The sequence below is a fragment of the Camelus bactrianus genome, chromosome 19 (assembly GCF_048773025.1).
Source record: "Camelus bactrianus isolate YW-2024 breed Bactrian camel chromosome 19, ASM4877302v1, whole genome shotgun sequence".
Lineage (NCBI taxonomy): Eukaryota > Metazoa > Chordata > Mammalia > Artiodactyla > Camelidae > Camelus > Camelus bactrianus.
In genome coordinates, this window is record NC_133557.1 from 48,488,665 (window position 1) to 48,511,419 (window position 22,755).

The 22,755-nt window shown below is 43.3% G+C and overlaps 1 protein-coding gene across 1 annotated transcript in view; it reads right to left on the reverse strand.

The window, feature by feature from the left end:
- The window catches only part of LOC105083131 (isthmin-1), a 68,695-nt gene extending 46,928 nt beyond the window's left edge, over positions 1-21,767 (reverse strand). Inside the window, exon 1 of the mRNA XM_074347890.1 lies at positions 21,630-21,767. Coding sequence (XP_074203991.1) covers positions 21,630-21,767 — 138 coding nt within the window. The remainder of the gene's footprint in view (positions 1-21,629) is intronic.
- Positions 21,768-22,755: the final 988 nt, after the last annotated feature.

The window sequence follows — 22,755 nt, forward strand, 5'->3', positions numbered from 1 at the left end:
AAAATAGATAATCATATGTAAGGAAGAATGTAATCCTCTCTTAATGGATGTGCAAGGCTATCTGACTTCAGAAATGAGCCCATTTCCACCTTGACAGCTCCCAGGACAGTTTCTGTGGCTTGTCCAGAATTTTTGCAGCTGGAAAGAGGGAAGAAGGCTGTCTTAGCCAAGGGGATGTCTTGAGCAGAGAGGCAAGAGAGCACAGGGAGGGCACAAGGACTAGTCAGAGTCTAGTTTGGCTGCAAATACAGCCTATAAAGCAAAGTGCAAGAAAAGCTGATTAATTCCAGATATGCAGTTCCTCAGTACCTGTTTTGAGGCAAGTAATGGGGGAGAACCATTGGACATTCTTAAGCAGGGAGGGCAACAACTGTTAAGAAGATGAATCCGAGCATTATATTTTTGAAGAACATGAGAAGAGAGAAACTAGAATTGGAACGTAGATCTGGGAAAGTCAGGACGCAGGCTGCCACACCAGAGAGTGAAGGGGAATTGTCACTGTTGGGACAACAGAAATGGGCGGGGACCTATGTTCATATGGAGGGGAGTATAATTTTTTTTTTTTTTACTTTACCAAAATCTGTCTTCATTAAAGTAAACAAATCATTACAGCACTATCCAAAACTTAATGAATGACGGCTATAATTTGCTCAACTTACCTATCGTCAACTAGGCAAATGCCAGCAAAGAGTACCACTCACCATCCTTGTGACTACATGTCAGCAAGAATCCCATCCCTACTTATAAACGTTATTTTAGCAGAAGACAGCCTTTGCAGATTTCATGGCTTTTAGTGAAATGGTATTTTCAGTAAACTTTTTCTGAGTGGCAAGGAACCAGGACTTTTTTTCCCCAGAAATCTTAAAACTGGATAGAAATGCTGGCAGTAGACACAATCAATAAATACCGTACAGTTTCTCAAATGAAAAAGATTTCCCCAATATGAATTCCTTTCCTAAAGTCATTCAAACACCTAACCTGAGACTGAGTCTCAGTCTTATAATCACAGAGATTAAAGATGGCCAACAAGAGAGGTGTCAGGTCATGTGCAAAAGGGGACTCCTCCTGGGATCATGCCTTCGTGCAGTCCTCTCCCTTTGCATGTGGGATGGAGTGAGTAACTTGCTTCTAACAGAGAGAATAAGATAAACATGATAGGAGGTCACTGAGACTAGGTAGCAGAAATTCATAGATTTCATCTTGCTAGCACTCTGGCTCAGATGAGACCAAGTGCCATATTTGAGTTGCCCCAGGGACAGGTCCACGTAGCCAGGAGCTGAGGGCACCCTCTGGCTGTTAGTCCTTAAGAAAATGAAATCCTGACAATGACCGTGCCAGTGAGCCCAGAAACCAGTCTTCCTCCGGAGACACCTGTAGCCCTGTCTGACACACCATATCAGCCTGTGAAACACCCTGGACCAGGTGTGCCCAGAGAGCATGTCCAAATTCCTGACCCACAAAAATTCCAAGATAATAAATGTCTGATTTTTTTTTAAGCTGCTAAATATTAGAACAACAGATAACTCATCCAAGGAAGATGATACTTAACTGACCTGGGGACAGTGGGGGACGGATGCTCTTTGAGATAAAAATCCCAGACTCGTTGGCCAAAGTTGTACAGACTCTTTCTTTGAGGCTTTGTTGATTTTAGAAACTTTTCATAAAAAGAAACCTCTCCATCACCCCTTTCTTTCACTGTTTCCTAGGGCTGATTAAAGAAACGTGAGTTGATTTTCAATTTCAGGCGACTCAGGGGGGCATTCCAGGAGAAAAGCGGCAGGAAATTAATGCCATACACACCAGGCAAGGCAGATGCTTCTGAAGCTGACACATAGGTGAAGCGCACCTTTCCTATGTATGCATCTTACCTTCTTTTGATTTTGCAGTGGTATTTGCTTTTAGGAATCTGGGAAAGGGGGACATATACTCTCAGTAGAAAATATCATCCCAGAATTGCATGATTGACCCCAAAATACTTAAATGATAGTTTAAAAATGTCACCAAAGGACTTTTAAGAAATCTCATTATCTCTTCATGTATGTTTAATTTTGGCGTTATCTAGAGAAGTTATTACACCTGTGAACTGTAGGATAAACCTCCACGCTAAACCTTTTAAATATGCTTTTATGTGAGATAGAATTACTTGTGGTTAAGTTCTTTTCACCAGTCCTCTTGCTGTGAGAAAAAAAAAATTACAGGACAATCTTGCCACATAATTCGTAGAACTTAAAGATATTCAATGTCCAAATCAGTAACCACTTCTTTGCATTAGCTGCTTCTGGTCCTTTCACGCGAACCTTCCACGGGAGTGGAAGGCAGAGCTTCTGTACTCGAGCTTGACACCTTGCTGAGACTTAAGGTCAGGGACTGTCACCTGAAACCCAGTCAGACATGAGCTGTCCTGAATCAAGTCTCCTGCTCTCGGAGACTTTTCAACCTTTGAAAGTGCAAGCAGATCTTTGCATTTCATCCAAGACTGAGGCAAAGGTTTTCTCTGCTTGAGTTGACCTGGCCTGTCTGTGAGTGAAGGACAATGCTGTTTGCATTTGTTTCTCAGTGTTACCTTTTTAAGCTGGCTACTGGAGCCTCTCTCTCTCTCTCTCGGCGGTAGATCAGCACCATCTCCGCTGCAGCTGTGGTAATAGATGAGCATTCCCTTCTGCAAACACCATGAGCACCATGAAGCTTATGTCCATTCCATTAAAGCAAACCTATTATGTCGATAATTGAGGCAATAAGTCCATCTCTCCTTCAAGCATCTGACTATTTCAGGGAAACGGTAACTGCTATTCTAACTAGGTAAACACTGTGGACTTCTAAGTCTTGTATTCCCTATGGAATGGGTTATAACAACTCCTACCAAAAGTGGATTTTGCTGATTAGTATCTGGATAAATATTCACAATGTAAACAGATGCCTAAAGGTGATGACTATGGCTTCCAACTCCGGGCATGCTTAATTTCTTCCCTGGGTTTTGGCACTGGGGAAGGACTAAGTTTTTTCTCAACTCACATCTTGTCTTCTGAGATGTGATGGGCTGCATAGTCAGTTATTGGTCCTGTGATGAGAAAACCTAGAGGTGAGGCAGGAAGAAGGTCAAGAGATGCGAGCCCAGGCCCAGGTGTGGTCCACAGAAGTGCACACAGAGAGTCCCAGAAGCATAAGCTCCTATGAGCCTTATGGCAGAGAACACTAGCTCCAACAAAAATATGTGCCCCTGCTCCAAAGTAGAGGCAGCCCCCCAGCAAGTGGATGCCTTTCCAAGTGACCTTGCATCGAGGTATGATTGATGTGGCAGAACTGATATGTGTCCCTTCTGAGTTGAGACTGTAGAAGACATCAGAGCCTCTACTGGCTCATTCCCCTGGTTTTCCACTACCACCGTCCTTCCTCTTTCTCTCACTTGGATGTTATCAGCACATGTTCTGATTCCTTTACAAGTCCCGTCAACTCTCCTTGCCCTCTTCTCTCCCTCTGATCTAGTTCACTGGCAAAACTTCAGATCTGGTTGAACCCAATGATCTGACTTCTCTAGGTGAGCAGTCAAACAGGTGGGCGATGGGAAAAATAAAATAGCCAGACTGGAAAACCTTGCTCCATTTTGGATACATGTTCTCAGACCTCAAAGGAGTACTCAGGACTGTTCCAAGTTGACTGCCCTTTCCTCATAACCTTGCCTTCTCCAGTATTCAAGATGACAGTTTCGTATCTTCTCCCTCCAAATTTCCTACTCTTCCTCATTGTCCTCACTGCATCCTTCACTGAAGGAAGAGGAGTCGACCATCAGATGGCGATGCTCTGTCCCCACCACTACATCACACTCCCCTCTGCATAGCTCATCTTCTCCCTCATCCTGTTACATGAAATGATCATCCCTGCTTCTATCAAAGGCCAATTCCCATACTTATGCTCTTGTCTTCTTGAGAAATTTACTGCTCAGTCCTCCCCTCTCAATCTGCTGTCATTAATTTCTCCTTTTCAACTGGCTCAGTTTCATCAGCATCAAAGATGCCCTGGTATCTCTGATCTTGAAACAAATGAACCCCAAAACCTTCCTTCAGCCTCATATCCACGTTTTCCCTTTCATAGCAAAACTTCCCGAAGATTTACTTTTAGATTTTATTTTTCTTTCCCTCATATTCTTCTTCATATATATATATATATACACACATACATATATATATGTATAATTTTTTTTAATTGAAGTATTGATTTGCAATGTTGTGTTAGTTTCTGGTGTACACCATAGTAATTCAGTTAAACATATAAATATTCTTTTTTCACATTCTTTTTCATTGTAGGTCATTACAAGATACTGAATATAGTTTCCTGTGCTATACAGTAGGACTCTGTTTTTTGTCTATTTTATACGTAGTAGTTTGTATCTGCTAATCCCAAACTCCTAATTTATCCCTCCTCTGCTTTCCCCTTTGGTAACCGTAAGTTTGTTTTCTATGTCTGTGATTCTGTTTCTGTTTTGTAAATAAGTTCATTTGTATCATTTTTTTAAGACTCCATATATTAGTGATATCATATGATACTTGTCTTTCTCTGTCTGATTTGCTTCATTGGTATGATAATCTCCAGGTTCTTCCATGTTGTTGCAAATGGCATTATTTCATTCTTTTTTTTATGTCTGAGTAGCATTCCACTGTACATATATATACACCACATTAAACTCTATGTCTACTTCCTCACTTTCAATGTGTTCCTTTACCATTAGAGACTGACATCTGCTCCCATAATGCCTCTGAAACTGCTCTCATCAAAGCCGCCAGAAATGGCCATGCTTTCCAGTTGAATGGGCACATCTCTGTCCTCATCTGTGCTCTGACAGGGGCATTCCATGGGAGGACTCTCCTTGAGGCATGGCCCTCCATCAGTTTCTGTGGCACAACTCTTGACTCTCCCCCGACCACTTTGGTCATGACATCTCAGTCTCACCTCCTGGTCCACTTGTCCACTTTCCTGCTCATCATCTGCACTTAGACATCCCACAAGCATCCCAAATCCCATACTCACAATATAGATCTACTGACATCTACGCTGCCCCCCACCCATAAAGCTGGAAGTTATCTTGGACTCTGAAATCTGATCCATCAGCATATCCGGTTGGCTCTGTGTTTTTTGCGTCCGTTATCCATCTACTCCTCCCCACCTCAGTCCATGTCCCTTCCTCTCTTGCCTGGATTATTTTATTATGAAGCCTCCTGACACGTCTGCATCCTTCCCTCCCATTCTCCGCAAACCAGAGTCATTATTCAAAGTCTCTTTAGTGAATCCTTTTTTGCTGATCTTAAAAGAGTAGCCAGGTTCTTTATCATGACCTACAAGGCCCTGCCCCCTTTGAACACGTTCATAAACCACTTTCTCCCTTACACACTGTTTTTCAGTCTCTTTTCTGTCCCTTAGTCAAACCAAAGTCCTTCCCACCTTAAGGTTTTAGTATTTGTGATTCCACCTGCCTGACTGGCTCTCCCCTTGGTTCCTTCCTGAGTTGGCTTTTTCTTATTCCCCAGCTCAGGACTTAGATGTCACTTTTCCACCAAGTCCTCCCTTGGCCACCTTCTTTGAGTAGGTACTCCCCAGGGGTCACTATCTTTGCTCCTTGTTTATGTCCCACTAAGCACCTATCACGAGCTACAATAATTATTTTATTTATGAATTATTTTCGATCTGCCCTTCTGGAGCATAAGCTTGTTCTCTATTGAATTCCAGTGCCTGGCACCACACCTGCATACAGTAGGCACTCAATATGTGAGTCCTGAGTGAATGTACGGAGTCATGGAGTGCTTACTACATGGCTGGGTCGTGTTCTGCCCTTACCTGTACATTATTTCATTTACCCGAGTGCAACCTGGTTGCCTCTGAAAGAAAAGAGACACAATTCATGGTCATGTATTTCCTTCCCATTCCCTTAACAATCTAACGGCAACTGTAATGCCACAGAGTCTGGGCATTTCAGACGGACATTTGCTCCAATTCTCTTTGGCAAAGAGAGACCATGAAAACTCTTAAAGGTGTTCAGAGATGGGGTCGTTCAGTTTCATGAAAGAGGACTGGCTTGGAAGTCAGTCACCCTGCTGTAAGTAGTGTGGTCTCGGGCAAGTCTTTTCATTTCTCTGGATTTTTGATTCCTCAAGTACAAAAAGAGAAGTTGGGACTCAGTTTTCCAGGTTTCTTGCCAACAACAAAATTCTAGGATTTGGTGAGTGTCTGCAACCTGCCTTCTAAGCAGAGCGCCTCATTGTGGTGGTGGGGGTGGCATAGAGCTTGAAGGATTACCAGTTCAGCCCAGTGAGCATGGCAGTGACCACGTGTGCAGCCACGTGCAGTGACCCTTGCATACGCGAGCACCTGTCATGTGCCCGTGTATCCTGTTGCCACCAAAGGCATTCCACTTATATTGTAGGACCAAGACGAAACTTTCCAGGGGCATGGCCACAGCGATTCCCTGTCAGCATCCAGCTTTCCTTGGATCTCAAGGGGGAGCCTGCAGATGGTGCCCTGAGGTCATTCGAGACTGAACACTTGGGGTTTTGTGGGTGCTGAATTTTTCTTTTAAAAGGAGTCCGTGTAGCCTACAGACAGCTCATGGCATTGAGGCAGCCTCCATCTCACTGGCAGGTTTCCACAGATCTTCTATTTATACCACATTCTAAGTAGCATGAAGAACCCCAACCCAAAGGAACAATAGACCCATTCGGGAGCCCTCAAAGTAGAGAACTGAGTTAATGGTTTGAGCAATCTAGGAGCAACCATTCAGAGGCCAGAGAAAAGATGCGGCCTCCTTATTTAGAGGGTAGCTTTCTGAAGCTGTGATTCTGTCTCTGTTTTCACCTGTGTTCTCATCCCTATCCTTGTTCACATCAGGAAAGTCAGGAAAGTGAGAATAGCACCCGTCCTGGCCCCAGGGCACACAAAGCTCCCCTAATTTGGGGCCACGTCATGCTGTAATTTAGTTCACCGCGTCTGGTCTGGGCCGCTTCCCTTCTCTGACTTCCCATTTAGGAGCAAATTTAAGGCCAAAGATACTGATGATCATTTAGGGGGTTATTCCAGAGCCTTGCATTGGGTGGAGAACACACAGTGACAGAAGCACCACACTGGACGGCATTTCAGGGCAGCGAGGTCAGTGGGGAGGACTTGGAACAGAAAAGCCGTCTGCCGCAGGTGCCTTCCAGAGAGCCTGGCTCTCATTATCCCCACCTGTGGCTCAACAGTACAGTCACTCTCCTTGGGATTCCACAGCCTCTCCAAATATTGCCAGTTTCTTCCAATAGATGTCGATTCTCATTTATAGGTGAGGTTGAGCTCATTTCCTAGGTGCCCTTCGTATTGAGTATTTTGCCTCCATCAAAATCTCAGTAGGAAAATCACAGCTGTTTCACAAGTTTGGCATGTCTTCCCTAAAGTGCCGGCCAGGGACGCGGAAAGGAAAGGTTCTGCTTGGTCGTTAGCCTTTTTCCAGTAAAGTGTGGCATGCTGAACCTTTCAAGAGTGATGGATTAAACAGAAGTGGAAGCTCCAAGCCAGGATGACTTGGCTACTCTTTAAGATGTTATATCCCACTGCAGGTTGATTCGCTGCTATAATAAGGGATCACATATTGAAAGGTCCATTCTGGATGGTTCAGTTTGGAGCAGGCTGGTAATTCTGACTGTTGATGCTTTTCTCCACCACCCGGAGAAAGACTTCACCCAAGGCAAGCGGAAGACATCCTTTAGGTTATAAGTAATTTTATTTGTATGCTTTAGAACTACCTTCCCTCTTAGAAAAAGAATAAGATGCTTTGTTTTCTCATAATCAAACAACTCCGTTCCTTCCTCACCCAGTTCTAGTATCTGTAAATGCTAAAAACTCCCTGAGATTCCCATACCAGAGCCACATAAAGATATGCCATCCATGTGGATATTGGGGGACTGCGCAGAACTGATCCAGGAGCTCAGTTTGGCCTCGGTCCTTAAAAAAAATGTTTACTCTACAAAAGATAACTCCAAATAAATTAACGAGTAATGGGATATGAACTTTGCCATTTGCCTGACTTTGGTGAGGTGGCCCTCTGGTATGAATTTGATCACCTCTCACTAATGACTTTCCCAAGACGTTACAGAGACTAGAGCATAAAAATATAGCTCAATTAGTCAAAAAAGAGTCACCATGTTGAATAGAAAGCTCTCAGAACAGTGGCTAGACTTTCAGGAGTGTTTGGGCACATGTAACCACAGTGATGGAATGCCTGTCTCACAGCGCTTTCAAAGGTATTCTTTAAAAAAAAAAACAAACCCTTAAGTTATTGCTTCTCTTTATTGTACATGGTGTCCTATAAAGAAGATATATGTCCACAATTGAGCTTTGAAAGTGGACCATGTGGCCAGTTCCATTTAAAGGGGATGAAGTCAAGCAGTAAATTTGCTGGTCTCTCTTTTCATATGGACTGTATCTGAGCCAGCAGTTGGTCTTTGATGTCATAACAATGGCTCTCGGCCACAGAGGCAGAAGAGGATCCCTGTAACACAGAAACTAGTCCACACTGATTATAATCTGGAGACCAGCCTGCAGGGAGTGCACATCAGGGAGCGCGGGGAGTGGCTCCCAGGGCTGCCAGTTGGTTGCCTTTCCCAGTGAAAGACGGCCAACCCTTCTGCATTATCTACCCCGCCTCCTGCATTCTTGACAGCATTTTTAACTGAAGTGTGATATACACATAGAAAAATGCACACCTATAACTGTACAGCTCAGTGAGATTTCACAAACTGAACACACCGATGTGACCAACACTCAGATCAAGAAAGAGAACCTTGCCAGCACCCTAGATGGCCCCCCTTGCACTTCCTTCTAGTTTCTTCCTTGATGAGGGTAACCAGTGTCCTCTCTTCCAAAAGCATGATTAGTTTTTCCTGATTATTTTCACATAAACAGAATCATCCAGCATGTACTCTTTTTGTGACTGGCCTCTTCCACACAACACTGTATCTGTGAAGTTGTACATGTCGTGTGGAGCTGTGATTGGCTCGTTCCCAATATGTACACTTACTGCCTAATTTTCCATTCTACTGTTTATAGGCATTTTGGCTGTTTCCAGTTTGGAACTATTTTAAATAGCACTGCTGTGAGCATTCTTTTTCAGATTTTTGAGTCCATAGATGAATACATTTCTGGTGGGTGTGTACCCAGGAGAGATTGCTGGGTCAGAGGGTATGTATGTATTCTGTTTTACTAGTTTCTTGGGAAAAACAATTTTCCAAAGTGTCCGTATCAGTTTGCATTCCCTCTAGGTGCTCCACTCTCTTGATAACACTTGCTAACTTTTTGGTTTTTCTTTTCATTTTGCCATTCTGGTGGAATAACGTAGTGATTTCACATTTCTAGTGATGTTTTAAAGTTGTTTCTTTTAAAGTTATTTCTTTCTGTTTTAGCGATCTACCTAGTCAGTGCTCATTTCTGCAACAATCACAAAATTAATAAGCTTTTAAGATCATTGAAATGAGACTGGTCCCAACTCAACACTTGGGGAGCCAAAGGGAGAAGAGAGAGGGTGCTCTAGAACATATTTAAAGTATGAGACACAGCGAATCAGAACTAAAGCAAAACAAAGGATAAACTCACTGGGGGTCCAGGGTGGTCAGAGACTTGGGAAGAATGACAGAAAAAGATCTGAAAACAGAGTGGACCAAAAGCTGATTAGATATTAGCTCTGTAATGCTGTAACCAGAAAAGGAAATATGATACTACTCTCAGCTGTGGGGAACATTTAAGAAACTCTGATACTTGTTCCTCAGAAGACCTTGAGGAAATGGACTTTGTGACATACGGAGGAAAGGGACAATCTGATTAATCACAAGGAAGAGATTCTTCTGGTCAGCAACTGTAATTAGACTATCATTTTTTTTTTTTTTGGTGGGGGGAAGTAATTAGGTTTATTTATTTATTTTTAGAGGAGGTACTGGGGATTGAACCCAGGACCTTGTGTATGCTGTGCATGTGCTCTCCATGAGCTATACCCTCCCCCTCAGGAACTGTAGTTAGGGAGCAGAACGTACAGCTCAGAAAGCTTGTGAAAGTCCTGTCCCCAGGCAGGGAAAGTGGTTGCAGGCTTAAATTGTTAAAGCTCTATGAGTGATAAGTAACATATTTGCAGGCGCAGGTCCATCCCTGCCATGGAACACACGATTTTTAAGCACAAGGGCAACCATTCAGAAGGAAGATGGAAAGAGATGGACATGTGTATCTCGATTCAGAAACAACATTTGGTGGACTGCAGTGCTGACAGAGCAACCCATGGGAGGCAGGGTCCTTTGGGTCCCGTCCTTCCCCTCGGCCCAACTCCAGCCCTGAGCCAGGCCGAGCAGCTCCACAGCACGGCCTTAGGTAATGGTCAGGTCCCACTGGAGATGTGCAGCACATCTGTCCGGCATCTACTCCCCAGGACATGGCCGCATGGTGGGCGAGATGGGGAGAGGGCCTCTGTTTAATCAGGAGGCCAGTTCTTTCCCAATCTCTTCTCTCGAGCTGCCCCTATTTTTTCCCTTTCCTTATCCCACATGAGAGAAGAAGCCAGGAATAACATTTTTAGAAGCCTCACTGATTGGCAAGAGGCAGAATGTGTGTCAGCCAGCTTGGACACCCTCAGTTCTGTGATGTGTTTCCCTCCACATGAGCTGCTCAGAACAATCAGATGTTAAACCTTGATTTCCTGACATTGCTGCACCTCAGTTTCTTCAGCTGCAAAATGCAGAGAATGCTCATTGGGCTATTATGAGAATTAAAGGTGTAAATACACATAAAGTCCTTATAGCCATGCCTGGCGCAGAATAAATGCTCAAGGTTAGCTTTTGTATCACCATCACCATCATCATCAAGGTTTGAAGATAAAGTTCAAAAATTAGTAGAATTATCCCAGGAGGATGTCTAGTTTTAGACAAGGAAAATGAAGCGCAAGGAGCTCACGTGACTTGCCCAAGGTCGCAGTGCTCTGTAATACCAGCATCCATGAGTTACACCGTTCCTATGCACCTGTAACCTCCTATGGATGTAACTTTCATTATCCCATTTTACTGAACAGGACGCAGAAGCACAGAGATGTGTGAGACTTTTGCCTAAGGGCACCCATGTAAGAAGTAGATGTGGAATTGAAACAAATCCAAAGCCGATGCTTTTGGTCACTTGGTAGGGCCTTGTGATTACTTTTGGCTGATAGGATGCTAACAGGTATGACCCAAGAAAGGCTGGAGTGTGCTTGTCCATCCGGCTTGACTGCCTTTCTGTAATTTTTTATCACCATGAGAGAAACACGTGGAAGGTAGCCCTGCTGGTGGCAGAAGTACAAGAGATGCATGGAAGAAACCCAGCCCAGCCTGCCTAGATCTACTGAATCCCAGCAACTGACAGACCCATGAGCGTGAGAACACATGCTTATGTTGCAGGACACTGAGTTTCGAGGTAGTCTGTCATGAAGCATAACTGGGCCATAACTAAAGAATACCTGACTTGAACTGAGTGCTTCCTGACACTTGCGAGAAAAGCATGCACTTGGATGAGTACTTCTTCTTAAACTGTATCACGCGTATTATTCCCCTGGACCCCTTATTAAAATGCAGATCCTGATTCAGTAGTTCTGAGTGGGGCCTGAGATTCTTATTTTCTAGTGAGCTCCCAGCAGAGGCTGCTGCTTCTGCTCCACGGACTGCACTGTGGATACAAGTGCGGAGACGGCATCCGGAGCTTCTCGCTTGTAGGTCCCAACTGTGCCTGGTGAACTTGGGGCAGCGGATGGACCACCTTAAGTGTAAGGGAAGGAGAGTCCGTGCCCTCTAGTGAGAATCCTCGATGGGTTTCTAATATTCTTCACTCTCCTTATGTCCAGCATGGCCGGGGGGTTAGTTCATGTTAACGTTTCCACAGCCTGTTTCCTGGGCTAAGGATTAGAAACACCTAGTGAGGGTTCCCCTTTTTAATTTTTGCCCTTTCTACTTCCTGGAATTTGAAGGTTCCCAGCAATAAACCTGGGAAACTTCAATTCATTTTGAACTCAAAACCAGTACCAGATTTCCATGTCACAATGTAATTGAGTCCCCAGGCAGGAGATACAGAATCTATTTCCGGTTCTCTTACTTTCCAGCCAGGCAGTGCACGGGACAAGAAGATGAAGGGAACATCAGACAGCAGCTTGTGGAGGAAGCCAAATCTTCTGCTGGGACACTCTTCCACCTGGTTCTGCCTAGCAACTAAGTTGCCTTCCACAACCACCATCACCACCACCAGCACCACCATCACCTGGAGAACTGAGCTCCAAGAGACTTGTACTTTGGGAAACCTGAAAAGACCTATCTTTCCAAGGAAACAATATCTTCTCCCCTTCCCTTAGTTTTTCATAATATACTATAGATTATATACCTATGTATTAGCTCAAGGACAGTATCATCCTAGGTCTCAACTTCCAAATTTTCTGAAGTTTTTTTAATTGTGTCCTGGGTTGTTGTAGATCCTAAACACATTATGCAGGTGCCTTTAAAAGATTGCCACAATTTTTTAATAAGCAAAACATACACCAACCATGTGACCCAGCCATTCTGCTCCTAACTATTCACACAGGAGAAATGAAAGTACATACTTATGCAAGGACTTATACCTAAATATTCCTAGCACCTTTATTTTGATAAGCTCAAGTTGGAAACAACCTAAATGTGTTTCAATGGGTGGGTGGAAAAGCATATTCTATACGCATACAATGGAATACTAATTGGCAATAAAAGGATCAAACTCTTATGCACCAAACAATATGGGTGAATCCCAAAGCCATTATGGTGGCCAAAGAAGCTCACTATACCGTGCATTCTGCATGACTCTACTTATGGGAAAGTCTAGGAAATTCAAAAACTGATCTATAGCATCAGAAGGCAGATCAGTGGTGGAGATTCCTGGAGAATGAGGGAGGAATCCCCAAAGAGCACAAGGAAACTTTTGGAGATGGTAGATTTATTCATCATCTTGATGGTGGTGGCAGTTCACAGGTGTCAGCTCTTCAGACTGTTCACTTTAAACATCCACAATTCATTGTATGTCAATTACACCTCAATAAAGCTGTATTTTAAAAAATAATAACACAGCTGCCACCTTCCCTTTCACTGTCTCTCCATCACTATCAGTCAGAGGCAGCTGGGAGCCAAGGCATGTTTTTTATTTGTTTCATTGGCTTTGGCATGAATATTCTGTCTGGATGCTGGTGGGAGTAAAGTAACCTCTGGGAGGCCAATGACACCACTTTCCACTTTCCTGTATCTTTCACACAGATTCAAGCCCCATCTTGTTATTTCAGAAAATAGTGATGAGATATCCAGCAGAAAGCAGCCTCTTGAATTCAGTCTACCTTCCTTTTCCCAGGTTATTTCTGTCGCACATCTGGGGATTGACGTGCCCCAGACTGTGAGTCTGGCAGCCCAGAGTCCCAAATTTGAAGCTGGAATTCTCCTATTCCATTGGCCCCACAGCACTGTTCCTTCTAGGGGGCCCTGGGGTGTTCCTATCTGATGAAGGTATATTAGCCACAGAGAATGCTCTACATGTGATGACTCAGTTTACTAAGTGTTCATGGGTCAGGTCAACAGGAAGAAGGGGTAGTTAATCTACTGTTTTTACTTCTACTCAGTTTACAGAAACAACTTTCCAGTCACACATGCCGGTTGTGCCTGGGGAGTTGATGCAAAGCTACATTTATCAAGGTCCCCTGGCTTCTGTCTTTTTTAGGCATTAGAAGACAGTCCCAAACATCATTGAGAACTTCCCATTGCTGCTCATCCTGGCACCTAAAATAGCAAACAGGCATGGGATGAGGCTTTCAGGAAAAAAACAACAGTCATCTCTCTAAACATTAGCAATTTGTAGGCTTTGCCTAGACTTGACCTTTCCCATTCCTACGATTTTGGAATTCCTCTCCTCCCAGCTGCTCTGGGAGGGCAGAGCATAGCTGGATTCTGTTGCTGCCACAGCACCCCCCTTTCTGACGGTAACAGACTTCAGCTTTGTTAGTGACAACAAGAAGCAGCAGGTGCCTCATGGAAACTCTGCCCTGCACTTTTCTATGCCAGCATTACCTAGAGAAATGGTCACTGTTCCCATGGCTAACGTTTAAGTAGCCTTGGCTTCCTTTAGTTTGGGCTCTTCTGGAAGCAAACTCTGAGACAAAGAGCAAGTAGTAGACTTGGGAGATGACTCTCTTGTAGGAGAAGGGGAAAGAAGGCAGAGAAGGGAAACAGCCATAAGGTTATGTTATCAAGCCAGTGACCATGGTGGGCAGTGAGTGCTCAGTCCCAAGGGGAACACTGGGCACTAGTATGCTGACATTATTTTATTAGCATTGCACTCCATCCAATCGTTGGACTGATATGCCAGAGCAAGAAATGAACTAAACTTTATATGTTTTATGTTCTTTTGGAAGTTCTTATGGAAGAGGAGTTCAGACAAGGTTTAAATAAAATGCAAAATGAGATTTTTTTTCAGTAGCAAACTCCCTTGTTGGTTCTGTAAACTCAGTGCATACAATCCTGGGAATTAAACTGAAACTCCTTCCCCATCCCCTAAATAATCTTCTGTCTTTTGGTGGATGAGTGCTGATGGAGGAATTGCCTTGGCTGTCACTGAAGAAAGGGGCTTCACCACCGTCCTTTTCTTTATAAATCATAAAGGCTTGGGCCAAAGGCTGCAGAAGAAAGATGGTCTCAGACAATGAGAGAGAAATAAGAGGATCACAAAGACATTAAAACATTGTAAAATAAGATCAATGAAGACAAGTTAAAAAACTGAGATAATCAAATCTAGAGAAGGCAGAGGAACTATTAAATACTAATCTTCAAGTCCTGCATGAGTTGTTTCTTGAAAAATGAATGAATAGTGGAAAAAGCAAACATGAAATTAAGATATAGCATAAAAGATTTAAAGGAGACATTAGAGAAAAAAGTGTTCTGACACTGAAGTTTGTTAAAAGATACTTCTATGACATATAGAAGTTGGCTGTGGGATTCTTTCTTTTGGAGGCTTTCAAACCACAATAGATTCTTCTTTACTGAATGGATAGTTCTCATGACTTCTTAGGGTGCCCCAAAGCCTCAAAAATCAATGTCTTTTAAAACATGGCTAGAAAATAATGAGTGAAAGGGCTTCTGGTTTGTGTACAGGAAAATAAAATTAAGAAATAAAATTATAGTGTTTCAGTTCAAGGTGGCAGACTGAGCATTTTTATTTTTTTCTTCTTCAAATTCTACTGAAAAAGGAGATGAAATATAAAAATAAATCCCCAACAGAAGTGGAAGCTGAGAGGGAGTCATCTACAAAAGAAGGAATGGTTTCTGGTAGATATGAAACAAATGATAACCAATTGAAAATGAAACATTGCAGAGCTAATAAAGTGAAAGAAAGATCACCAAGGAAAAAAAATGAGTTTCTTTAGAGGAATTTCCATAATAATATCAAGAACAGAGGCTGTGTCAAGTTTCACTAACAGGTATTTACTCACAATGTGATCTTTTTTATAATATCCAAAGCACTGGAAAGAACCCAAATGTCCATCAATGGGGGAATGGATTAATAAATTGTGGCATAGTCATACAATGGAATACCACTCAGCAATAAAGAAGAGAAATCTACTGATGTACACAGCAACATAAATGAATGCCAAACACATTATGTTAAGCAAAAGAAGCCCGGACACACAAACAGAAATGCATACAGTACGATTCCATCTACATGAAGCTCTAAAACAAGTAAACTAATCTATGGTGGCAGGAGTCAGACATCGGTTGCCTGTGGGAGAAGTGACTTGCCTACAAAGGTGCATTAAGAGACATTTCGGGATGATGGAGATGTTCTAAAATGTATTCAAGACAAGTCAATAAAAAGATATATAAGGAATTTCACCTTGATAAAAATATAATAGCAAAAAAAAAAAAAAAAAAAAAAAAGCCCGAAGAGAGACATTTTATGTCCTAACACCATGGATTCTAAACAAATAAATGGGATCATAAGGAGAAATAGACAAATACACAACAGTAGAGTAAGAATGCAGTTATTTGAGGACTCAGTAGATAAGTAAACAATAAATAAATCAAGACATGAAGTGTTTTCCTAGTATAATTAACCATCTTGCTCTGACATGTCTTATATATGCAGTCATTAAATATTTGCAAAATATGCTTACATTACATACAAATTTTATACTGATAAAGTCAAAATCTGATAAAATGTATGATTTGCTGAGAAAACATAAATTATCAAAAATGACTACAGAAAAGTTATAGTATCTGAATAGGCTATTCACTATGGACTAAAATGGAACATTAATCAGAGGTCTCAACCAAAGAGGTACCAAGCTCAAAAGGGCTGTATGAGTGAATTCTAACAATCTCATAAGGAACAGATAATTCTTATTATTTAAAGTGCTAAAGTGAAAGAAATAAAAGGATGTTCAATTCATGCCATGAAGCTATAATATCACTATTGAAATCGATACTGCTAACTTTCATGAACACACCAAGAAAACTGTAAGCATGTAATAGAAAATAAAACAAAATTCACAATAGCAGTCAAACCTAGAAAATAGCTTGTCAAAAGAAATGTGAAAAGAAAGAAGAAGAAAATTATAAAACTTTACTTGAGAAATAGAGATACATAAACCAGGTCCTGAATGAGATAATTCAAATGATAAAATTCTCAATTCTTCTCAACTTACCCCCCACCAAATATATATAGCAATTCCCATTAAAAGCTCAACGAGTTTTTAAACAAAATAATTTTAAAGTCTGTTTGAAAGAAAACATTTTAGAAGAATTTCTAAGAAAAAAAACTTTAATAAAAGGACATTTGCCCTATAAAAACATACTATGAAGCTACATGAAATAAAACTGTGTGGCGTTTGTACATGAATAGAAAAATGAAGGTCAAGAAACAGACTAATGTATATGTGAAATATTAGTATGTGATAAAGTGGTCTTTTGTATCACCAAATTCAGAATGGAGTATTTAACAAATAGGATAGGACAAGGGGTTAGTCACTTGGACAAAACCAAAGTTGTATCTTTATCTTAAATCTTAAGCCCACAAATAACTTCAAAGTAGATTGTAGTTCTAAACAACAACAACAACAACAACAACAATGCTATGAAACTGTTAGAACAAAATACATTTAAAGATTTGACAATCTTTATTTGAGCAATCTTTTCTCAAGAAAGACAAGAAAACCAGAAGTCATCAGGGAAATGATTCAGAGTTGATTACACTTAAAACAGTTAAGTCTCTGCATGGCCAAAAGCAGGATAAACAATGTTAAAAGATGAGTGCAAAATTGTTTCAACATTTGCAAAGTCTGTGAGATAAAGGGTCAGTATGGTAGGTATTTTGCAAAGACAGCTACAATGACTCCCTTCCATCCCTGTACACATGCTCCTTTGCAATGTTACTTTGCTGGACCTCCCATCAAGAGGAGTATATTTCTGGAATCTGAGCTGACCCAGTGATTTGTTTGGCCAACAGAATGTGGCTAAAGTTGTACAAGTCCATCAAGAGGAATTGCAATTTCTATTTTTACTCCCTTGTTGCTCTGAGTCCAATATATACAGATATGTGGGCTAACTTCCTTGAGGATGAAGAAAGAGCAGAGGTGACCTCCAGCACCAACTATCAAACATATGCGTAAGGTCCTCTTAGACCATCTAGCCCACAACAAGCCAACAGAAGGTTATAGCTACATGAATAATCCTAGGCAAGATCAGCAGAAGAACCATGCAGGTGAGCCCCACACAAATTGCTGGCACACACACTCACGAGCAAATAAAATGATAGTTGTTTTAAGCCACTGTGTTTTGGGGTGGTTTGTTATGTAGCAATAGCTAAGTGGAATAACAAGGAGCTAATAAGCAGTATTGAAGGAGGAAAGTACTGCTAAAGATGGCAGACGTTAGAGAGCAAACACATTTAGTTACATTTCAGAGTCTAGTTTGCCTTCATGTTACTGTAAAAATGATCAATTTGACAATTTATAATACTTGCTTAAATCTCACCGTTTTAATGAGTTTTAGCTTTACTATATAAAATCTGTTGAAATTCATGACTGAATCTGACTGAGATTTAGCAGAGAGGCACTCATTTGAATTTCAAGTGAAAAATATTATTATTATTATTATTATTATTATTATTATTATTATTACTACTACTACTACTACTACTACTACTACTACTACTACTACTACTACTACTACTACTACTACTACTACTACTAGTACTATTATTTCCTATGGATTCTCTTTTTGGAGATACTCTGTCTTTCAGACTGCCTGTATTATATATAATTGTTTTCTTACTATGATCAATTAAAGACATATGAAAAAACTAATCTGAGTATCTGCTCAATGTGAGACAAGTTTATCTCAATGAGGAGATAAGATTTCATTCAAACGTGAAAACAGTTTCTGTCCATTTTTCTGTCCACTTCTCTGCAGCTGCTGTAAAATTTCTCATTGGTTTTTTTTAAATACTGAAAACAGTGCAAACACTAACATCATTATTTTTATGAGCCCCATACCCTATATTAATGGTATATTCAAAGCATTTGACTACCACCTCATAACAGCACACCAAACAGTACAGGGACAGTCACTTATGTAGTCAAAAAATACATCTCCTAGTATGCTGAAACAACCAAAAAATCATGTTAGATTATGTTTATATACATGTATGTATATCTAATGTAGAGATATATATAGATATGTATGCTGATATTTGATACAGTAAAATGTGTTTGAAAATGTAAATTGTTACAAGGCTTTCTCTCTTTTGTAATCCACATGATAACTTTATCAAGAACTTGGAATACAAATATTCTTCAAAGATTTTTACACTTATAAAATACCAACAACAAATCAAGCAGCTTCTGGTTGTGCAAATTGGGGCAAGTTATCCAACCTCAGTTGTTTCATTTGAAACAAGGATAACGGTAATGCCTAATTTATGAGATTTTTGTGAGGATTTAAAAGTTACTATATGAAAAGTACTAAGCACAGGGCCTGACACATAAAGGACCCTTGACAAATCTTAGCTGCTATTGTTATTCTTACTACTACTTTTATTGGGTATCCTTGATACGCCAGATCTTAAATAAAGGTGCACCTCTTTTTAAAAAGGATCCCAATATACTACAATTTGGTTTAATAAAGCTACCATTGTGTATTTCTGACTCCAATCTCATATTTCTGAATGTTATTAAGCAGAGATAACAACACGAATAACATAGCATAAGAACTGATTACCTTTCTGGTGGCAAAGAATGATTTTAGCAGCTTAAGATATCACAAAGCCCACAAATTATAAAGTTTAAATGGAGTTTAAGACTGGTTAAAAATGATGAGTAAACAGAGAGAACAGAGTGCCCGCAGTTTTGTTTTCAAATACACCTGCTACTAACAAATTCACTTCCAGGGGCCTGAAAAAGACAGACTAATAAATGCCTTTTGCAGACGTGTTCACTTGGTGGAACTTATTCTCTCTGCTGGAATTGTAATACATTTGGAGAGTCAGAGTGGCAAAGAAATAACTTTAGTCAGGAAGAATATAAAACTTTTATGATAACAAATTACAAAAGAGAGTGAAATTATGAACTAAACTGTTAAACTCATCAGTCTGCCTGAATAAGCTCATTGAGTGGGCAGAATAAGTGAACACTAGTACAAAACAAGCTGAAAGTTGGTGAATTAGCAGCTACTTGGGACCCAAGATACTCCTAGGAGCATGACTCTTTCTAAATTCCCCATTTCTTCTGCCCTCTTGGGACAGTTCTTCAGCCAAAGGCTCTTTTGAGAATTTAATCTACTTCCCCTTTGCAGTTGCCACTTCCAACCAGCTGCTTCTCTCATTACCTGAACATTCAAGCAGAAAAGGCCAAGCCTAGGTTATTCTAATGATAGCAAACACCTCATAAAGAAATCTGCCAAATTTACTTTTTCATAGAACATCATTTTTACAGCTTTTCATGAGTCCATGAGGAAAGAAAGCATCATGTATAAAATATGACTTCCAGAAATCTTGAAGATACTAAGAATTGTCCCTACAGTGTGAGAGTGGTGGGTGTAACACCGTCTATAGAATGGGGTTGTCTTCATTTTCCCCATAGGAATCCCATCAGGCTGTCACTGCACCTGTTGCCCACAGAAGATGAGAGGGCCTTACAAAATTAGGACATTTTCAGAAATGTCCCCAACTTAAAAGAACTTTCAGCTCTGGGGTGCATACTTTTTCATTCCTGGTTTTTCATTTGTGTGTAAGGATCACCTTGCTTTACTCTATGACATCCTGGCAAAGAAAAAACGTGGTGTAATCAACCAAAAGCTTGGAATGTGTAACCTTTGTAACTTTCTTAATCTCTCTGTACATCAGTTTTTGCCTCTGTTGGGGGATATTAACAGTATAGTACCTCATTAAATCAATTAAATTCTGTGAAGCACTTAAAACTAGCACATGGTCAGTACTATGGAAGCATTTAAGTGAATTCTATCTTCAACAGTGGGTTTTTAAGCAAAAAATTACATAAAGGTGTGAAAAGTGAATTGACAGGGGCAATCTTAAAGACCCTTGGGAAGAATGAATAATGCTTACTTTGACATTGCAGAGTAAAGAGTTTTAGAGGGGGTGGTTTGAGGAGGAGATTTTAGAAGCCAGAAAATTCCCGCTGCTTCCTGGGAAAATCCCTACTGACTTCTACCCATGCTCCAAGTTGACAGTTGTCACACCCCTACAGAGATCCAAGGAAAAGCTCTTTCCAAGACAGCGACCGGAAATCTCTACCTAGGCAATCCTCTATTTGGAAACCAGAATTTATCTTGTGTCTGATGCCCACTACTTTCTCCCCAGTTGCGACGCCCTCCCCTGACTTGGGGCTGAACAGATCATCAGAAGTCCATTCCTAAAGTGACCTTCAACGGAGGCAGAACGCTGGGAAGAAGTCTTTGTTGTTAGTTTAAAAGCCCTGGGTAACCCTGGTCCAAGGCACACCAGGTGGCCTGACTCCACGCCTCCCGAACGGCTGGGGAGGTAGAAGGTAGACGAGGGAACCACGTGCCCGCACAGGGGATATCTGGCCATTCTCTTCGTGGGAAATTATTCTGACCTTCGGCATTGCTTTCTGAGGGGGCAACTCACCAGGGTTCTTCCTCCCAAATGCAGTTTGGGGATTCATCCTAGGTAACGATTCCTTCAGCTTCCCCCTCCTCCCAGTGTAATGTTACTCAGCAGCCGAAGACTGGCAGCACCCCAAAGCAAACACACATACTCCACACTTTCTCCGCCCATCTCCAGCTTCGCACTCCCAGGTACCTGGTGACAGACCTGGAGGAGCGCGTCTGCCAGACCTCGAAGCCGATCCAGCCTCTAGGCACTTACCGCGAACCCCCCCTCACCTGCCCCTGCTCGGTCTCAGCAGGAGACGGGCGGTCTCAGCAGGAGACGGGCGTTCCCGGCAAAACTGCTGCCAAAACAGTTGCTCTTTGGTCGGGCAGGGACCGCCTCCTCGCATCCATCAGGTGCTAGCTCAGCACCCCGCCACCCGGGTCCCCGCTGCCACGCGCGCCCCTCTCCGGCGGCTCACTCACCTGCAGCTGGGTCCGGCTGGCGTTGGCCGCGGCCGCGTCCGGCCCGTCGGCGGCTCCGGAACCGCGCAGCACGGTGATGTGCAGCGTGAGCAGCAGCAGCCCCAGCAGCAGCAGCAGCTCGGCCGCCAGGCGCACCATTCTCCTGAGGCGCGCGGCTTTAGGACCCGGCGGGGCGGGCGGCGGCGGCGGAGGTGCCGGTGGAGGAGGAGTCGGAGCCCGGGAGCCCGGCAGCGCGGCTCCCGCCTCGGCCCCCGCCGGGGCCCCGCTCCCCGAGCCCGCAGGACTGGGGCTGGCGCTGGACGCGGCGGGGAGCGCCGGGCCGGGGGAGCAGGAGCCGCCGCCGCCACCGCTGCCGCCGCACCACGGCGGAGCCACGGCGGGGCCGGGGGCGTCCAAGCCGGCTGCGGAGCAAACCCCGGCGCTCCCCGGCGGCGGTGGCGGCGGGGATGGAGGGCTTCCCAGGGCCTGGGCCGGGCCAGGGACCACCCTGCGGGCAGGGGGCAGCGGGGGCGGCGGCGGGGCGGGCGCAGCCAAACCCCCGAGCGCACATGGGCGCCCCAGATGTGGCCGCGGCGCCGCAGCTGGAGCGGGAGCGGCCGCCAGAGGAGCGCGGGGAGCAGGAGGAGGAGGAGAAGGAGGAGGAGGAGAAGGAGGAGGAGGGCTTCAGTGGCGGCCCAGAGTTACCTCCACGCTTGGCTCCCCCGCCCTTGCTGCCCGGAGCCACTCACCCGACGAGCCACCTCCCCTCCTCCCTGCGCTCCTTCGGGCCGCGGGCCGCGCTGCCCCGCCGCCGAGTCCTAGGGTGAGCCGGCTTCAGATGAGGGCCCCGTGTACACCGCCGCTGTTAGTGTTTGGAGGTGACCTGCGCGCCCCTCCGGAGTCGGCGTCCGTCTGCCGGGCTGTGCCAAGTGCGCGCCACCGCAGCCGAAGTCCCTGTGCGCACTGAGGCTCGGGGCTGTGGGTGGGTAGGGGTGCCTGGGCGAGTTTAGAAGCCTTTATTGAAAAAGTGCAGTTGGGAGTTGTGGTGATGGAGAACGGAGAGGGCGCAGGACCGGCCAGGTGTCTGCCTGTGGCTGTGTGCCCCTCCCTGAAGTTGCCCTGTGTATGTATTGGAGGAGGGGGGAGA